This window comes from Passer domesticus, chromosome 2 (genome assembly GCF_036417665.1).
Source record: "Passer domesticus isolate bPasDom1 chromosome 2, bPasDom1.hap1, whole genome shotgun sequence".
Lineage (NCBI taxonomy): Eukaryota > Metazoa > Chordata > Aves > Passeriformes > Passeridae > Passer > Passer domesticus.
In genome coordinates, this window is record NC_087475.1 from 29,248,241 (window position 1) to 29,267,464 (window position 19,224).

General features: G+C 37.1%; 1 protein-coding gene across 13 annotated transcripts in view; it reads left to right on the forward strand.

The window, feature by feature from the left end:
- Positions 1-19,224, forward strand: part of TGFBRAP1 (transforming growth factor beta receptor associated protein 1) — a 39,465-nt gene that overhangs the window by 10,161 nt on the left and 10,080 nt on the right. For all 13 annotated transcript variants that reach the window (XR_010355688.1, XM_064407987.1, XM_064407989.1 and 10 more), the window contains 6 exons: positions 3,001-3,195; positions 4,166-4,320; positions 9,928-10,010; positions 15,599-15,940; positions 17,295-17,352; positions 18,701-18,844. Coding sequence is in view for 12 of the 13 variants with exons in the window: in XM_064407987.1 (XP_064264057.1) it covers positions 3,001-3,195; positions 4,166-4,320; positions 9,928-10,010; positions 15,599-15,940; positions 17,295-17,352; positions 18,701-18,844 (977 nt within the window). In the remaining variant the exon portion in view is untranslated. The remainder of the gene's footprint in view (positions 1-3,000; positions 3,196-4,165; positions 4,321-9,927; positions 10,011-15,598; positions 15,941-17,294; positions 17,353-18,700; positions 18,845-19,224) is intronic.

Sequence of the window (19,224 nt, forward strand, 5' to 3'; positions counted from 1 at the left end):
GTAGTGACTGAGGAGATAAGAAGGGGTGTGCTCTGTTGAACATCAGTGTGTTATCAACGTTGTTCTACTCAATCCAAAATACTGGCTGCTAAGAAGAAAATTAACTCTGACCAAAACCAGGGCAGAGGCCAATGTCCATCTGGCATTGACTCTGCTGAACACCATGAAGGGCAACAAAAAGAGCTTCTACAAGCACATCAGCAGCACAGGAAGGCTAGTGGAAACCCACTGTCAGATGGGATGGAGGACCTGATGCCAAAGGCCATGGAAAAGACAGAGGTGTTTAATGCCTTCTTTATGTCAGTCTACTGGTATGACCTTCTTTCAGGAATCAGCAGCCCTTAGGAACAGTGGGAAAAGCTGCCCTCAGTAGAGAAGGATCAGGTTGTGGCACATTTGAATAAACTGGACAGACAAATCCATGGAATCTGATGGGGTGTTCTCATGAAGGCTTGAGGGTGACAGTCAATGTCATTGTGAGGCCAGTTGAAAGATTGTGATGATCAGAGAATATTCCTCAGAACTGGAAGAAAACAAATGTTTTCACCCCTGCCTTAGGTGATCAAGAGAAAGGAACCAGGGAAGAGCAGTCAGCCCTACCCTGATCCCTCAGGAAGATGATCTGAGAAAATCCTGGAAGCTGTTTCCAAATATACAAAGGGCAATAATGTGATTTTAAGTAATCCGTGTGGATTTAAAAAGGGGAAATTGCCTGACCAGACTGTCTTCTGTGATTAGAGGCCAGCTTGGAGAATGAGGGGAGCTGTGATCCTGTGAAATTCAGCAAGGCTTTGATGCTGTCTGCCATGACATCCTTTGAAGACAGATGTATGAAAAATGAGCTGGAAGAACAGTTGAGGTGAATTGAAAGCTTGGCTGGAAGATTTGTAGCCAGCAGTGCAGAGTGCAGGTGGAGGCCAGTCTTGTACCCCAGGGGGCCAATGTGAGGTCAATACTGACATCATTTTAACTACGTGGCTGGTAGGGAAGGGCACGCCTTACACAGTTTGCAGATGATACAAAATATTTCTGTATCTCTTGGTGCTGAAAACAGTGTAGCTTTGTTTCAGGTAACTCTTGTAATCCATGGGTAGCCTTTGCAATTTTTAATATGGAATTGATTGCCAGCCTCATCTCAAGTTTCATCAGATGCATTCCTGCACTATAAAAAGGCTGTGGTTCCTGGTTGTAGTTATGTTTATTGTTATCCTTAGGTGAGAGCTGGATGAAGACAGAAAATGCATCATTCTGCCACAGAAGCTCTAGCTGGTGAAGGCAGTGGGAAGTAGAGAGACATTGACTGGAATGCATAACTTTTCACTTCCATAAAGGATTTTTTAAATTACCTAAAAAAGAGCTTTCTCATTAAAAAAAAAAAGGGTTTATAATTATTTGTGTTAGAACATCATAGAAATAGAAAAGCCTATGAATTAATCTTTAAAATATAATAAGCCCTAAGTTTACCACTGGTTAGCATGAATTTAGAACAGGTTTTCTTCCATGTTTTGAAGTGGGATTATATAATGGAATAACAACTGAAAGCCTTTAAAACTGGACAGTACATTTTGCCTGACATAAAATTTTACTGATGAGTCATAAGAATATCAAGATCTATAGAGTAAATTAGGAATTATATATTAGACTTAGAAATTTTCTGTAAGGTGCTCTGGTTGAAAAGCTGATCATTGCAGTGAAAAAAAACTCTTAGTCAAGGGGAAAGGGCTGATCATTTGAAAGTCACTGTAAGGGACCCAAAAGCTTGGTCTCTACACTGTAGTTCTGTAAAAGTCTACAATGTTCCATTTTATTTTCTCTGGTTTTCTTGTATTTTTTTTTTTTCATTCCAAGAAGGTCCTTGTACCCAGCTCGCCTTGCCTCATTATCCTGTGTTTGGAAGAGATTTTGTAAATTGAATAACATAATCTTTTAATCTCTTCTGTTCTTTAGAGCTCAGACTTATTCTGCCAGCTGTCAAGTGGCTCACTGCTGCCAAAGATCAATTTTTATGGGCACATCTTTTTAATGGCACGAGAATTCTTGATTTAAGGGGTATGAATTCATATTCAGAATAGAAGTTTACACTGTGCTGGTAAATATTTCTAGAACTGGGCCTGAAAATTGTGACTGAAATTTCTCTTCAATTTATGTCTCAGAATTTGGAAATATCAAGTAGAATGAATAGAACCAGTGGTATGTGGTCCTAAAGCAATTTAAAAGTTTATTAAGCTAGGAGAAGAATGGAGGACAGAATAGACATGAAGAAAGGGAATGACAAAAAAACCCCCTGCAAATTGACTGAAGCTTTAATCTGGTTATTCTGAAGACAACATAAGAGTTATCACTGTAATAATAGAAAGTCTTCACTTTGTGCTGCTTTATACACAGCCTCTGCGTTTTTTCAAATGATTGAAAATGCAGATGCTTCACAGGAAGTGACTCACCCCAAGGAGCTGGGCCCTTGTTCACTGAAAAGGTTGTCTGTTGCAAAAGTGAAAAAGTGTAAGTAAACAATTGTGTCCACTAAAATGCTCTGGAGTCATTGAACACGACAAGAACAGACACATCTGCATTGCCAGATAGGTCAGGTGGTGCAGGTCTGCAGCTCACACTAAGGCAAGATTGTTTGAAAGCTGGGTCTCAACAAGTGTTACTGTTCTGGTATGAATTCAAACTACATGGCATAATTCTTTTAAGAAAGCTCTTAAATTTACTAAACTTGAATAATTCCTGCTAGTTTGTTTCAGTATTCATCTCTTATCTGTTTTTGGCATTGTCTCTTCCTGTGCTGAAGAAGAATGAAAAAAAAAATTGAACTGAATTAACCAACATCTCTGTTAGGTCCAGGGAGGTGTGATGTGTTGTCCTCATGCTGCCTTGATACTGCACCTGCTCTGAGACTTTCCACTGTTGTACCTTGGTACCCTGCTTTGTGCTGGAAAAACAGCAGTCTTCAATCCTCAACTAGCATGAGCCTCAGGCTTTGTCTTTCCCTTTTTCCAGGCATGTTTGCTACTGTAGATGGGATTTCACAGCGTGCCCCGGTGCACTGGTCAGAGAACGTGATCGGGGCAGCTTTGTGCTTTCCTTACGTGGTTGCTCTCGATGATGAGTTCATTACGGTGCACAGCATGCTGGACCAGCAGCAAAAGCAAACCCTGCCTTTTAAAGAAGGTCACATTCTGCAGGACTTTGAAGGTATTAAAAAGGACACTTTGTTGCATCAGTAGTTCTGGAACAACCACTGAAGTCACTCGGGTTTGTTTTTTAAACAAAGTATATAACAAGTGTGTTGAATGTTGAAACTTTTGTTGCAAGTGCTTTCCTCATTAGATTCCTTGCAGACTTCAGTAATTTAAAATTCCATGCTTCTAACAAAGTGTATGCTCATTAAATGTGCTGTAATTGTCAAGTTAATTGTTGGGTAGGAGTCTATGGAATTAGAGATTTTTCTTGAAACTTGATTATTTCTTTCAAAGGAGCAATGTTAATTTAATGCTACAACTCAGTGATTTTGATCTACAGGTATTTGTCTATTGACTATCCTGACAAAATTCTTACATATTAGAAAGGAATACAAAAGAAAAATATTTTTTTAAAATATCTGTGTAAGAGGTTTAAAATTGGATCTTTCACATTGAATTGTTAACCAAAAAAATGCAAAAATTTCTCTTGATCTGTTCTTCAGTTGAGAACTCTTAAGTGTGGAATATACTATGCTACTCAATTTTTTTTCCAGAAAAGCTACAAACTCTAGCACTGTGAACTATGGTTTTCTTTCTAGATTTGATACATGGCTTAAAATTTTCAAATATAAGCCTGGGGAAATACCTGTTACTTAAAAGTTCCTACTCTCTCGAATCTGGACAATAATTTCTGTGGCCTTACCAGCTTAGTTCATCATGAGTGACTCTAGCCAATTTCTCTTACTTCGAGTGGAACAACATCTGCTGTAACTAAATAAATTTACCAATATCTCTGTAATTCTGAGGTGGAACTCATAGGTAAATGGCAGTATCGAGTAAATGTGGTAGCAGCAAAGGTCACTTTTGGGACTTTAGCCCTGTTTAGGTTCTTGTATCTTAAATTGTGTATTTTAAAACTTATTTCTGAAATTGCTTTTTCCTGCAGAGGCTGTAAATTGAATGTATCTGTTTGCTCTGTCCAGGAAAGGTGATTGTTGCTACTAACAAGGGTGTGTATATCTTGGTGCCACTACCTTTGGAAAAACAGATTCAGGATCTTCTAGCTGGCCACAGAGTGGAAGAAGCCCTTGTTCTAGCAAAAGGAGCTCGAAGGAACATTCCAAAAGAGAAATTTCAGGTTTGTCCTTCCTTTAATTTTCATGAAAACTTCATGAAAACATTTTCAAGAAATTTCATAGTGGGGCCATGTATTCCATTGGTCAAGTGGTTGGAGAATGTGTGGGAGGAATTTACATTGTAGAGAAGTTGTAATACCTTTTCTGATTTCAGCCTGAGGAAACGGGTATTCTGCTAAATTTTGTACTTGTAGAAGCTGTGACTTTGGCAGGGTTGAATGCTGTTATTCTTTGGGGGTTTTGTTGAATTTTTTAAATTGTGTAACTTGAGAGAATTGAAAACAAAGTAAAACCAGAAATCTAGTGGCAGAAAATCCAATGAATGCTTCTTTGATACTAGATTCAGTTATTATTTGCTATTGCTGTTTAAAAATCCATATTTCAAATTAGAATTTTGAAATTTTACTTTTTTTATCGAAGATTCTTACCATATCCTAAACTCCACAGTAGTACTTGACTTCGAAGTTAAGTGATGGGAAATCTTACTTCCAAGCTCTTACAAGTTGTGCTTGTACTGCTGTGTAATTCAGATTTAAAGGTTTTTTTGTGGCAAAGTGTCTTTAACTCTTCGATTACAGTGTTGATTAAAGATTTATACTCATTCCCTTCTACCCCTGATTTATATTGCCGTACATATTCTACTGTATTTTCTTCTATTTAGGGACTTGTAAAAAGCAACATGACTTCTCTACTCATGGAGTAGGTGAATGAATATTTGACTTAGTTTCTTTCCTATTGTAAAAGCAAAATTTGATCTGTAACCTGCAGAAAATCTGTGGTTTTCCTTTTTTTTTTTAATATACTTTGGAGAATTTTGTTGCCATTAAAACAGTTGTGTTACTTTTGGTTTGTTTAGAAAGGTATACATGACTCTGGAAGATACAGGATTGCAATGGCTCAAAACTATTCTGGCTGTCAGGATCTTTTTTGGTTTTTAAATTTCAAGAAGCTTCTAATTCCTTTTCATTTCAGTTTCAGTCAAGGCCCAAAAGGCAAACATTAAATGAAACTTGTATCAGCTTTCATTTTGATCCTTAACTCTTCTCTTAAATCAGCAGCTGGGAGACTGCTGGAACTAAAAAGCTCATTGAGAAAAGCATTTCCATCATTTTGTGAAGGTCCAACTACCTGAAAGTACTTGAATCTTGAAAGTATTTAGGCAGATACAGAGTTCAGTTTCCAGCATGTTTTGCTTTGCATCTTCACTTCCTGCTTTATCCTTCCAATCTGTTTAAAGAAGCAAACAAAAATCTTGCTGTGAGGGTGGGATGCATAATCCGATCAATGTCTTGTATGTGTGATGACCTGTCGTTTTCCAATTATTTCTTTACAGTTCATGTAGGTTTAGTGTGGGAATGACTTTCTGTGTTTTGCCACTGGATGAACTACAATTCATTAGCTAAAATACATTATGTAGAATCTCATTCCTCTTCAGTTTTCTTGCATTAAGAATTTTTCAGCCTTTAAAATACATTACTTTCTTTTCACAAATATCTTAAGTGTGCACGGTTGGTCTTCCTGAAATTAGCTTCCTAGAATATTGTAAGTTCTTTCTAACTTAGTGTGCTTTTAAGGGTGTTCAGTTATTTTAACTCAATGCTGCGGCTGAAAACCAGAAAACATAGTACTTGCAAGCAAAATAGCTGTTCTTTTTCTGGGGTGTATTTGCAAACTGATGTTAACCAATTATCAAATTCTTGAATTGATGGAGTTTCCAACTGACTCCTACTAAAGTGACTCAGCTTGGCCTAGTTGTTGAGACATTACTTCAGTTTTTCAGAGCTTTTCTGTTGCTGGAAATGTAACATATTGGGTTTGCTTTCTAAGGGCCTCTGATACTCTGATATTGTCATTACAGGCACATCAGTCTTGTGTAATGTAAGTCTGATGGATTTCAACCAAATTGCACATCTTACATATATGTTTTTGCAACATTTCTTTGACATACTTTGACTGACCACACAGCCCTCATTTATAACTCCTTTTTGAGAGCTATCCTCAGATAGGTATCATATCTATTAGAAAATTGGTATTTTTTAATAGGTATCTTCTGGTATCTGTTTGCAAGCATTACTGAATCCTGAGCAGCTCACACTTCAGAGGCCTTATTTTGCCATTTTGTACAAGTAGCAGGATGGAGTGCATAGGGTTGTCGTCAAGGCACTTGATCCAACCACTATAATTATCCATACATGACAGTGATTATTATTGTGTGGTTCATGAAGCATAGTGTTCCCTTTGTCACATGATGCAGTTTTCAATGGCTGATGCCATCTTATGTGTCAGTTGGACCCAGGGCACTGCAGGGCAGATCTTGAGGACATGGAATTTTTTTTTTCCCTACAGTTCAGTTACTGCCTGCATGCTATACTGTCTGTATAGCAGCATAAACATATATGCATGTATGCTGGTAATGCAGAATGGTGGTGGAATAGCAGCAATGAAATACTGTACCCTCAGAATTATTTGTACAGTCAATATTTAGTTATTGAAAAGTAGCAGGTCATGCCTTAGAAGCTCTAACCTGTCATTTGACTTGTGGTTCCCGCAGACTTCAAATTTAGCTCTGCAGTAACAAATGAAAATTTCTTTGTTTTTGAGCATCAGGAATTCCTGCTAGGTAAAAAAAGCTAAGCACAAGTGCTCCAAGGAGATGGATATCTCTGCTAGATATAATTTTTGATAGAATACAAAGGCCTTTCTACCATGCTACCATGAAATGACTGAATACTACTTATTAATTTTTCAGGACAGCTGACGTTTGCAGAAATCATGGTTGATGGTAGTGAAGACCTTGGTTAGATTGACACACATCTTGCATAGGTATCTCTCTCTTTTTTTTTTTTTTTCCCTACTTCTTAATTCTTTTTAGTTTAAAAAAATATATTAACTGCACCCAAATCTGACCAAAAGACAAAGTGGCTTTCTAGAAAAATTCCTTTGGACAATGTAGTTGGTAATTCTGACCATTTTAGAAAGGATTTTTTTAGCAGTTGAGAGAATTAAGACTTCACAGCAATCACAGCTTCAGCAGTCATCTTTTTTTTTTCTATTGCTTTTTCAGGTGTGAATTAATACAAATCTTATGTCATGTTTTTGTAGCTACTGGTCTTGATGTGAATTTAGTCAACAGTGCAGAATTTGCCTAAAGAATTGCAAGTCCTATGGTGGTCCTTCAGAAATTATAAAGGACTAAGCAATGTGTTGAATATTGACTGGGCATAGCTTAGTACCTTTTTAAAAGAAGCCTTTTCCAGATCTGACAAAATGATCTGGAAGAACTGAAGGTTTTTTCTGTCATAAACAGAATTTAACTGTGTGTGTTTGACATGTAGGTCTAGCCCATTCTTAAAAATCTGTGAGAAAGGGAATATTGGATTTTCCATAATCTGCTCCATTTTCCTCTGTAATCTTTACCCTAGGACATCTTAAATATCTAGTGTTTATATTGTCTGTTAAAAATCTACCTGGGTACTGCCTATCTTGTCATTGCATCTTTAAAAAGTTCAGAAAGTGTCTTTCTGTAGATATTCTACATTTTTTGTTGCATGTCTTTAAGGGGGAATTGAAGATCTAGCAACATTTAATGAAAGTGAATACCACTTTATCAGTTCAAATTTAAAACTGCTTCCTTCGGCCTATAGTTATACTATCAATGAACTTTTTTCCACTTTTTGTTAAAAAGATACTGTACAGACTAGCTCTGCAATTCAAGCCGTGCTTTCAGTGAAATTAACTCAAACTTTATTACAAAATCATAATTGACTAAATATGTAAATTTTAGTGATCACTATTGTAAAAATTGAAAATGGGCTTTGGGGGGAAAAAATGCCAGCCTATCTACTTGTGATATTAGCTAGTGGGATGAGAAGTCTTTCCCTGGAAAGTCAGGCTGGATTTTAACATTTTTCTGCTGCCATGAGATGCAAATATTTGCAGAATTTAATCCTTCAGCAGTGTCATTAGGAAGGTGACCAGGTAGGTATTCATTGGTTCACAGATTACTGTGTATTGGTGTAATAACACTGTCAGAAATCCAAAATATTCTGGATATTTTGTGAGTCAATCCTCTAAAGAAGTTTTACTTCGTAACTTTAATTAAATCCTCTTTTAGCTTTAGTTAATCATTACATTGAATGTAAAACATTAGTTTATATAAAGATGTCATTAGGTATTGTTTGTTTAATTTTATAATATTTGTCTGAAAAACTGTGCCTGATAACATTACTCTGTTTCCCCTTTTCTCCTATATACAAGAGAGGCAAGAAAAGACCCACAACCTTACAAAGCATTTTAGAGACTTGCTAACAACAGAGATTAAGTATTTCCATTACATTAACCATTAGTAAAGTATGCACAGACTAAGTGGACTGAAGCCAAGCTTTTCTGGTAAATCCATAACCTTTATCAAGGTGAAAAATCATCAGTCAGAGTATCAGTCCACTGTACTTGAGACCTGGTGCTCTTCAGCAATTCCTTCCTGGAATAAGTTCCTATTGTATTATAGCTTCTCTGGGAAGTTTTCACTGAAAATGTTTTGGTTTTTTTTAAGTCTGATATTAGTAACAGTGTGAAACATTGGAAAGCTGTGTATTCATGAGCAAACTGAAGGGAAAAACTGAGGACATGAGAAGGTTGCTGGGTGTATTTCCCAAAGTACCAGTGTTGTCATGAATGGGAATGCTCTGCAGAGCACACTTTAGGTTCCTTGCTTTTAGTACTTCTCTTTTGCTGTGGGAAATACTCTGAGCTCAAGGATTTAATTTAATCTTGTAATTGGTAGTTGGTTGACCATTCAGATTTAATAACTACCTATCATTTAAAGTAGTTTTTGTGTTCTCTTTCCACTGAGCTTCATTTAAACACTTTTTTGTCTAGGTGTGACCTTAACAGTAAAGTTTGATAACATAACTTCCCATATTATGATTTACTTGGTCTTTAACCATATTTTTATGGTATATTGTGTAATGTACCACATATTGGATAGGTTGAGTTGTTTTGGAAGAATTTTTTCTTTTAAAAAAAATCAAAGTAGCAAAACTGGCAGAAAGTCAAAAATATGGCCATCAGCTGAGGATGAGACTATGAGAGTTGCCAGCAGTTTGCACAGAGAGGTGGGACAGGAAGGAAGTGGCTGTGTGTGGTCAAGTGGGACCATCTTTATTTTTTGTGCTTACTGAATCATGGGGAACTTCAAAGATAACCATTGGCTTTTATGTTTGCAAATAACTCAAAAAACTTGAGGCAAGTCAGTGTGATGTCAGATAAGTCATAATTTGAACAAGAAAACTTAAATTTGCTGTTTGTTCACTTTGCTTTTAGTAAGTACTCATGAGCAATGTTGTGTTCACACACATTTGTGTAAGAATGAGTCTGGGCAGCAGATTCAATATATTCAGGTACATAATTTAAAATGTAGAGGATCAAGGTTCATTTTGCTCATGACTTGTCAGGTGTGGCTGAAGATGATTTGTTTGGTGTTTTTTGGCAGATAGCTATTGCAGTAGTAACTACCAATAGTAACTAGTATTATATAGTTATTGCACTAGTAACTAGTACATAAATACAAATATAATAAAACTTTTTTTCCCCCTCCTTCTTTTTTATAGGTAATGTACAAACGAATCCTGCAGCAAGCAGGTTTTATACAGTTTGCACAGCTTCAGTTCCTTGAAGCAAAAGAACTCTTCAGGTAATTGTGTGACAAGAAATTTAATAATTTACCTTCTTTAAATAAGAAGTTAGTATTCTTGGTTTGAAAAACTTAATTGTTTGAATATTTTTTGATGTAGATGTGCGTTCACTGTAATAAAATGGTTTTGTTGGGGTTAAGAACAGAGTAATGTTGAAACAACTTTTTAGCTGAAGAGTTAATGCAACTGGTATTTTTTGGGATGCTAACACATAGTAGCATTAAGAATTGTATGTATGGAGATTTTTTGTTTTATGCCCATAAAGGTCAAGGCTTTCTCACCAAGTCTGTGCTGTGATTTACAGCATGAACATTGCTTTGTTCTTTTTTTTTAAATACTTTTAACAAAAAATATAACTTAAACATTATTACAATTGAAATATTATTGACACAATTGCACTATTTTTTATGAGGATGTTGATACTGAATTTGCTTTACCACTTGTTCTGTTAGACCTTTTCCAGAAGACAGATTTGTTCTTGAAGTCTGTACTAACCTTGCTGATTTAGCCATTTCAGCAGTCACTTGTTTATAAATTGACCTTGATATTCCACTTTCATTCAGAAAATGCTGCTTGTTACCTTTATTCTACCTGATAATTTCATTTCTGCTAGCCATGCCTCATCCTGTGATGCAGCACTGTCTGTAGTTAGTGGAATGCATGCTGACCACATAAAATAACTCTCCTTGTTATCTGCTGAAATTCACTTTAAATCAGTTTAGAGTCTATGGAATAGGATTAAGGTTAGACAATTTTCAGTATACCGTAAGCATATTTACAGTGTAGGAAAAAAGTTGTCCTTGGATATATGGAAATGCATTGAGGAAAGTAAAGCTTTGAGGAATGCTGCTGTTGGTGAGAGACTTTGCCATTTTGCTTCCTGAGAGACACTGGGCTTGGATGAGCAGCGTACACTGAGTGAAGATGAGGGAATGACAGGAAAGGCCTGAGCAGCATTTACCGACAATTTTCTGGCCACAACCACTTCCTCTATCAGCTAGTAATTGTTGTCTTTAGTGAGAAACTTGCAGTGTTTCTCCACCCTTGTCTTTCAGACACTTGTGTATCTGACCTCTGGGTTGTGTATCTGAAGCAGAAGTACAAGTAGGGCACAGTTAAGAATATTTTGAGAGCAGTGAAAACAGGGAAATCTATCCTGTGAGGGGTTCTACCACCTTGTGGAAGGAGCCAGGGTTGCTTATGCATCCTCCATCCAGCTATCAGTCCATCTGACAAATAAGCTTTAATGAATAGAGTTGTGGGAGCTTCTCCATAGAAACAAACATGCTTCATGAGAAAATGTGCTGGCCAGCCACAAATTGTGCAGCTCAGGCAGCATCCCAGGGTGTTCCCTTCCTCTAAAAGCTGCAACTCCAAAAGCAGAACAACAGTTCTGCTGATGAATGAATTGCTGATGTCTGCTTAGGGAAGAAAGCCAGAGTATGTTTCTGTGCTTTTCTTCTGTCCAGCCATACACAAGCTAAGCAGAGTATTTTGGTGACTGAAAAAACTTGCTATGGTAATCAGGTTCCTTGACTTTTAGCCCTGGTGGGCACACTGAGTTAGAATAACAGCTGCATGTGCCCTGATACAGTCTCAATCAATCCTGTTCGTTTTAAACTTAGTGATGCTCACAGGCAAAATGGGAGAGTGGCAGTCTGTGAAAACACTTCCTCTCATCCTGGTTTGTTGCTCTGCAGACGTTTCAACCTTGTTTTAGAAATCACTTCAATCTTAATGTCAAAGGGAAACTTGGTACCTATTTGAGGAAAGAGGGTGTTAAGCAGTGAAACAGGGTACCAGCAGTACCTCAGAGATCTTGGTGTGATATGTGGTCCTGCTTCTGGTTAAATATGACGTGAGGTTGTCTCACTGCTTGGAAAATATCTGCCAGTTACAGCTTAGCAGGGGCAATTATATTGGATTAAAGGTCTTCATTTTTTTGCATATTACCCTTCTTGGATAACCTTGTCAAGAAACAGTTCTACCTTATGCTTAAATTCATAGTTCTTAAACATTGGAACTTTTAAGAGAAGCAATTTGCCAAGTTCCTCGTGGTTAATGCTGATGCTTCTGAATACTGAAGAAGGTTGACAAAAAGGAAGAACGTGGTAGCTTTATTGAAACTCAAATAGTTCAACATAAGGAGGATAATTTTCGTCAGCTAGATTCATTAGCCTTAAAACTGAGTAAGAAATAACAGTAGGGCTTTTTTGGTCTGACAAATTCTGCTATAAGCAATAACAGGATTGTGATTATGTTAGGTAGTTGTGATTTATAGTTATGCTATTTCATGTTGCTATCATTAGGGTTAACAAACAGTGCTTTTTAGGAGGTCATTTGCTGAATTTTCCATGCCTTACTGAGATGTTTGGCAGATGTCATAGGGAAACCAGTTCTCTTCAGTGTTTACTGGTTAGATATTGCTTGCCTTCTGACCCACTGGATACTGGAGCTTTTCTAAACTTTGCTCTTTTTAACAAATAAGAATGTTAACTCTTTGCACAGTATTCCTCACCTTGGAAAGCCCATAAAGAGAATTCAGGTACACTGAAAAGGTTAAAAAAATTGCTGGCACTTGTACCTGGAGAAATAAAAAGTAGAAATGATGTGGGTTTTGCATCTTAAATGTGATTCAAGAATATAAGCTTTCAATACAGCCAGTGGGATTTAGGCAAAACAGTTACCAATGTAGACTTCTTTGGCATCTCTGATACCTGTAAATACAAGGGTCTGAATTTAGGCCTAAGTTTCCTGAAAACTTGTAGATTCTTCTTGTTGCATTGTTTATATATATGAAGCCCAAAGAGAGTTAATGCAGAATTGCTCAAAGGGAAGTTGGCTCACAACACTGATGTCTCAAGAGTTTGTTTTCTACTGTGTAATAAGTTCCTATCTGTGTTTTGCTAAACCTAAAATGCTAGAAGCTGAAGGCTCAGACATGTTTTTCAAAAGAGATGAGGTCCTTTGTAGCTGCTCTAAAAGTTATGTCCAGACATGATGGAAAGATCCCCAAGACATCCACAAATCCCAGGGGCCATAAGCCTTGAGCTGAATGTTAGCCATTTGTGCAGGTGGGGTCATTGTTTAGTATTTGGTATTTTTCTGAAGAAGCTCATGGATGATGTGGTGCTTTTAAGGAGGCTGCTTACCATTGCTGTGGGGAGAACAAAACTGTACAGCTGAGGTTGAGTCAGATCTGCTGAGAGAACCACAGGTGATTCACAGCCCAGGCTCTGGGCTAGCCAAAGTTTAAAGTGGATTGTCCTTTTTGGAAACAGATCATCATTGAGGCCAGAATCTGTGAAGTCAGAGGTAAGGTAGATGACTACTTCCTCATCTTACTGTCTTGGATGGTAAGGTGAAAGGACTCAGAAGCTACTGTAGAAGTTGGAAAATGTTTTGGAACTTATTAAAAGTGGCATATTAAATATAACTTTTTTTTTAACGTCATCTATTTCAATGGTCACAGTCTCCAGTCCAAGCTTAGGGCCATCTCCAAATACTTGACAGCATAGCTAGCAAGGGAATTGATGTTTATATTTTAATTTCTCCAGATTAATTAAGACTCCTTTTTTCTGCACAAATTTTGAGCAGCCTGTGGATATTAGTCTAATTATGAGTTGGCTTTTGTTCTAAAACAAATCAGGGAAGATTTGTTTGGATTGGAGGGAAAAAAAATCTCTTTCTTCAAATAGTATTAATTTTCTAGTGTAATGCATCTCATATAATATATTTAATCTTGGGACTTGAAATTTCAGAGTAGTTGCAGTAGCTAAAGCTGCAGTTAGGTTATTGTGATAAGTTCATACTGAAAACTCAGATATTTTTGGAACCATCAGGTCATGCCACTGCCAGAACTTGCTGCTTCTGGGTTATTCTGCCTCTTATCGTAATGTAGATCTAAGAATTTCAAAGCCAAATCCCAAAAGAAGGATTAAAAGAAATTTCAACTGCAGAAATCTGAAAAGTAGACCTGAATGCTTTACCTTCTGTTAGAGGTGGGTCTTTGTAGTGTAGAGGTGGGCTTTAGGCAGTAGGAGTTCTCCATAGGAATTGGGAAAACCTGCTGTTCAAACTTCTCTTCAAGGGAAGGCTTCCCAATTTTGTCTGTTGTGGTTCTTCTCTATTGTCTGTGTTGCTACTCCTGTGCTTTGCAGCCACTAGGTTCTAGAAGAGAGGATGCTGCTTTTAAATTTGCTGTTGCTGCTTTCTCCCAGAATTTCATTCTTCTGGTATAGATTTTTGTAGCCAAAGCACTGTAGTAACTTGAAAGAAAAGTTCTAAATGGGGCTTGTCATTGTGATGGCTCCTATTAGTTCATGTTTCCTCAATGGTTTTGGAATTGTGTCTCTGTCAAGAAGTGAAAGATGCAGGACATGCGTGTAGTGAAAGGATGAGCCTGTTTATGATAACCTTTCACACTTTATTGCCTGTAGAAATCTGCTGCTTTTCTACTTCTGTGTTATCATTTGTTTCTTTTTGGAATTCGTTCCAATCAAAGTTGTGAAGAAAAAGTCTGAGCTTGCTGATCACCAGGGAGATAAGAATTATTTTTTAAAAGTTCTATTTGCAACAAAATAACTAAACAGGGTTTATTTTAGAGAACTGTCAAGTTCAATTTGATTTCTTTTTTCAACAACAGTATTTCCTGCACTTCAGTAATGTTAATTTTTAAACATGAATTCTGAATAAAAACTTTGACAGTGAAATAAAATACTATATAAAATATCCTGATATCTTGCTGTTCTTCTAAAGCAAGGCCTGGAAAGAGGGTTCGCTCTAGCTGTGAAAATTAGGAATTGTTTGCCATGTGTGGAAAAAAAAATTCTTCTGTCACAACATGCGTTCTTTAAAACCTTGAGGAATTTCAATCTAGGCTGAAAGAAAAACGTTTTGTGTGGCATAGCTGTGTTACAACTTGCTGTTGAATAAAAGTATAGGGTGTCCTTCACACCCAAAGTGGAACAGCCACTCCAGAGGAGTCTCCATAGATGTACACCCAAGCCCTCTGCCTGTACAACAAAATTATGGGTTAAAGGGATGCATAATCAGTATCTGTGGTTTGCTTACAGAACTTCTGTAAGAAGAGAGCCAAGTGAGGCATCTGGTGCATTTCAGGTTGGGGAGAATGTTTTCATCATGCATACACATGCTATGGAAGCTTTAGTTTTGTACAGGAAGTTGCTGTTTTCTCCAGAATTACACTGGCACAATCTTTGTGGCTTGCCTAAAAGGGTTCACTTTTGCCTTTTTTTTTTTTCTGCCAACAGAAGACTAGCTCCCATAATGTATGGATGAAGTCTAGGGCAGTCCTAGGACTGCTGTAGAGCTGTTCAGCTGATTTTTGTATATGCCAGAGAGCAGCTGTGGAAGCTTAAAAGCAAAAGGCTGTCCAGTCTTTGAATTGTCTGAGCTTTCAATATCTAGAGGAGGAAAAATGATAAAAATATAGCAAAAAATATTCCAGAAACTGCCTACATGTTAGTGTCCTGACTCTAAGCATATATGAGCACACTTTTTTTTTTGTGCCTATGTATACTTTTTCTTTCTTTTTGCTTCATCTAGTTTGACACTGTAATTGCAGAAGCGGCCAGCTTGATGTCCGGGAGCTGATCTCTCTGTACCCCTTCCTGTTGCCTACTTCCTCTTCATTTATCCGGTCTCATCCCCCTCTGCACGAGTACGCCGACCTGAACCAGCTGACCCAAGGGGACCAGGAGAAGATGACAAAATGCAAACGATTCCTCATGAGTTACTTGAATGAAGTCCGCAGCACTGAGGTTGCAAATGGCTACAAGGAGGATATCGACACTGCTTTACTCAAACTGTATGCAGAGGCAAATCATGAAAGCCTGCTGGATCTCCTGGTTTCAGAGAACTTCTGTCTTTTAACAGATAGTGCTGCCTGGCTGGAAAAACACAAAAAGTAAGTGGAACTTTTTATTATTGCACCTTCTAGATCAGAGGGAAAATTGCCTTAGATGCTCTTGGCTTATTGAACAGTATGTTTGAATACTTGTAGTTTCTGTGCTTACACTTGTCCAAAAGACAACTCAGTCTAAATTAACAATTAAATTGTTAGCATTTAAAAATGTTGCTGAAAAGCTATTACTTGACAGTGTAGTGTAAAGGAAATGCATTGTCTTATCCTGGAAAATGCAGAATTCAGCATGAAAGTTTCTGTATCCAACACAAAAATAAAGAACTGGTACAAGTTTGGGAGCAAAAAGTTAAATGTTTGCCCTTGAGGTAATGGGAGAGTGGAATGGCTGCAGTAGTTGTACACAGACAGAATGAAAAGATGCCTTCAAGCATGCACTGCCTTAGGAAAAAGTTATTAACTAGTTAGTGGCTTTAAAATTGTAGTTGTTTGTTCAAGGAAAGAGCTCTTACTTCTGAATTGCAAACTTTCTATGTTCCACTGATTGACCAAAAAGAGGTTCCTTAAGATCACTGCAAATGACTTCAAACCAGAAATGCCAGCAGGCAGAGGATTAATCATTAAGCCAGAAACATTAAGTGTGTAAAATACAAACTCCAGCCTTAGGCTGTATGTCTGTTTTGGTTTTCATTTCTTTAGCTTTGAACTGTCTGGTGCAGTAATAGCAACTATACTGGTGAGGAAGCCTTTAGTCCTGATTATAATTGGGGTGATTTAATTTATTTCAGGTGTTTTTTTAGAACCTTTTGGTAAGTGTGGTTTGCATGGTATACTTTTGCAAGTGTGAATTGAATGAATGTTAGAACATTTTTCGTGAGGAAAGCCATTACAGAACTTGGCTGTATTTTTCTTAGAGTACACAAAAAAACACTCTGAAGTTGCACTGTACAAAGCTCTTCTTTGCCTGACCTGACTCCATACCATAGTAAAGAACAGTGTTTCTGATAGTAAAACAGAGTTTTGGATAAACACATAATAAAATATGATTTAATGACAGCTGATGAACTATTGGAGGAATAACTCCTTGGAGATGTGTGTAATGTCTGTACATAAAATTGACAGAACAGCATGGGAAAATTTCTAATTGGGCACATACTTGGATAAGTTGGATCTGGTAACTTCAAACTGTCTTGGGGACAGGAGTGATGGAGACACACTCTTAGGGCAAACTTCTCCCCTTTGATTCATAAAAAAAACCTACAGAGATTTGTTGAAGTGTAGACATGGCCATGTACATGTCATTGTAAGCCATTATTCGTTGCACTCTGTGCTAATCATCCATAATTAAATTAGTGGGAAAGTTCTAGTAATGTTAATATTATCTTCTCTTTCTTTACAGGTATTTTGCTCTTGGTCTCCTGTATCACTACAATGGTCAGGATGCTGCAGCACTTCAGGTTAGAATAAAGCTTTTAGTGTCACCTGAAAACCATTCCAAAATACCATTTAGGCTCTGAGATAAAAATCTGAGGTTGTAGTTTATCTGTTTGAAAAGTTGTGATGTGTGTGTATGTATGTGTGTGTTTATAAGAAACTTGAAACTTATGCTGACTTCCTTGAATAAATTAATACGCTAGATGTGAAAAGTCTGAGGAGCTTATTGAAGTTGACAACTACTGAAGTTTTCAACTTACTGAAGTTGACAACTTGTATGATCCTTTTAAAGCAAAACTGTACATACCAGAACATATGTTTATACTCCTGAAAGATGGATAAAAGTGCTAAAATAATCAAGCCATCACTTGAAAAGATATTTATGGGACTCAAGGAGCATGCCCTGTGCTGATTGATTTGTATACACATGGCAAAACAGCATTGTATTCTCATGGCAGACACTGACAGCAACTGAGAGTTTATTTGCTACCTGGTGATGAAGAGTGAACACATTCTGCAGGATCTGTGGGTTTCAGCTGGGTTAGAACTCTCCCTTTGGGGCCCCTCCATCTGATGTCGCTAATACTAGTAGTGGCCTGTACACTGCAGACTAAATAATTCTGTCCTTTGTGTCTGCAAAACTCCATCTAGAGAAATTAGAATGTTCTTGATGTGTCTCAGACCATATCCAGTATCTTAAGTTTGCCTTATTGTGCAGCTTTTTGAACACATTCATCACAGTAACCCTATCAGATGTATTCAGGTTAGTTATATAAATAGTAATAATGGCCTGAGAAGACAACAGGTAAGGGCAAAAACAAAAACACATTTGTCATGTGCAAGAAATTTTAGGAGAATTTTGATGCTGCCAAAAAACAAGGTTTATTGCTATACTGCTCTGCTAGGTGTAGCACATTTTAATTCCAATTATAATGTATATAAAAATAATATCACATGGTAGTTGTAGTTCTTCAGTCAAAACAAGAAAAGCAGAACACCAGGTTTTTTTCTAAATTGCTTATATAATTTGGTTTTTATCTTGCACACACAGAACACATGAAAAGTATACCATGCATTGGAAAAAAAGGACTTTTGATAAAAGGTTTTTTTGTGATTAGTGTACCTCCTTTAGTCACTCTCAGAATGAGAGCCCACGTGATATGGGGTCTGAATTGGTGAATATGCCAGATGCAAGAGAAGGGTGTGATGGCAAAAGTGAGTGACCAGCAATGTTCCTCGCAGCTGGTGTTCTTGTCAACTCTTTCTGACTCCACAAGTCTTGGACTAAGTCTTTTAGTAGCTGACATAAATTTTGAGCTGGAAGAGCTAGTACATGTTTTAAGCACTTTAATCTGTGTGTTTTTGTTGCAGTTATGGGTGAAAATAGTTGATGGAGACATTCAAGATTCTACACGTTCAGATCTCTATGACTACATAGTAGACTTCCTTACATTCTGCTCAGACCAAGAGCTAGTGTGGAAGTATTCTGAATGGATTTTACAAAAAAATGAAGAGGTTTGTGATTGATACATTTACAACAGAATATCAGTATTTCCCTGCAGTGGTGTTTGGGTTTTCCTTAATATTGATTTTTCTTGGTAGCTGATTGGACCTTTTGCAAAATACTTAATGCCAGTTAAATAGTGATCAGCAGAAGAAAACTTGGAGGTTTCTCAGTTCATCCAAGTCCCTCTATTAGCAGGTGGTAGTGATAATTGCCTCTTTTTATTCTTAAAACAAAATTTAGAGCATTAAAAATACAGCATGTCTTCTGTTTTCTTCATATTGAGTAAGGTAATTTTTGAATCCTTAAATAAATAAATCATCTGGCAGATTTGCTGCTGCTTTTTATTTTAAAGGGGATGGGTACTATCTGTGTACACTGGGACATGGAA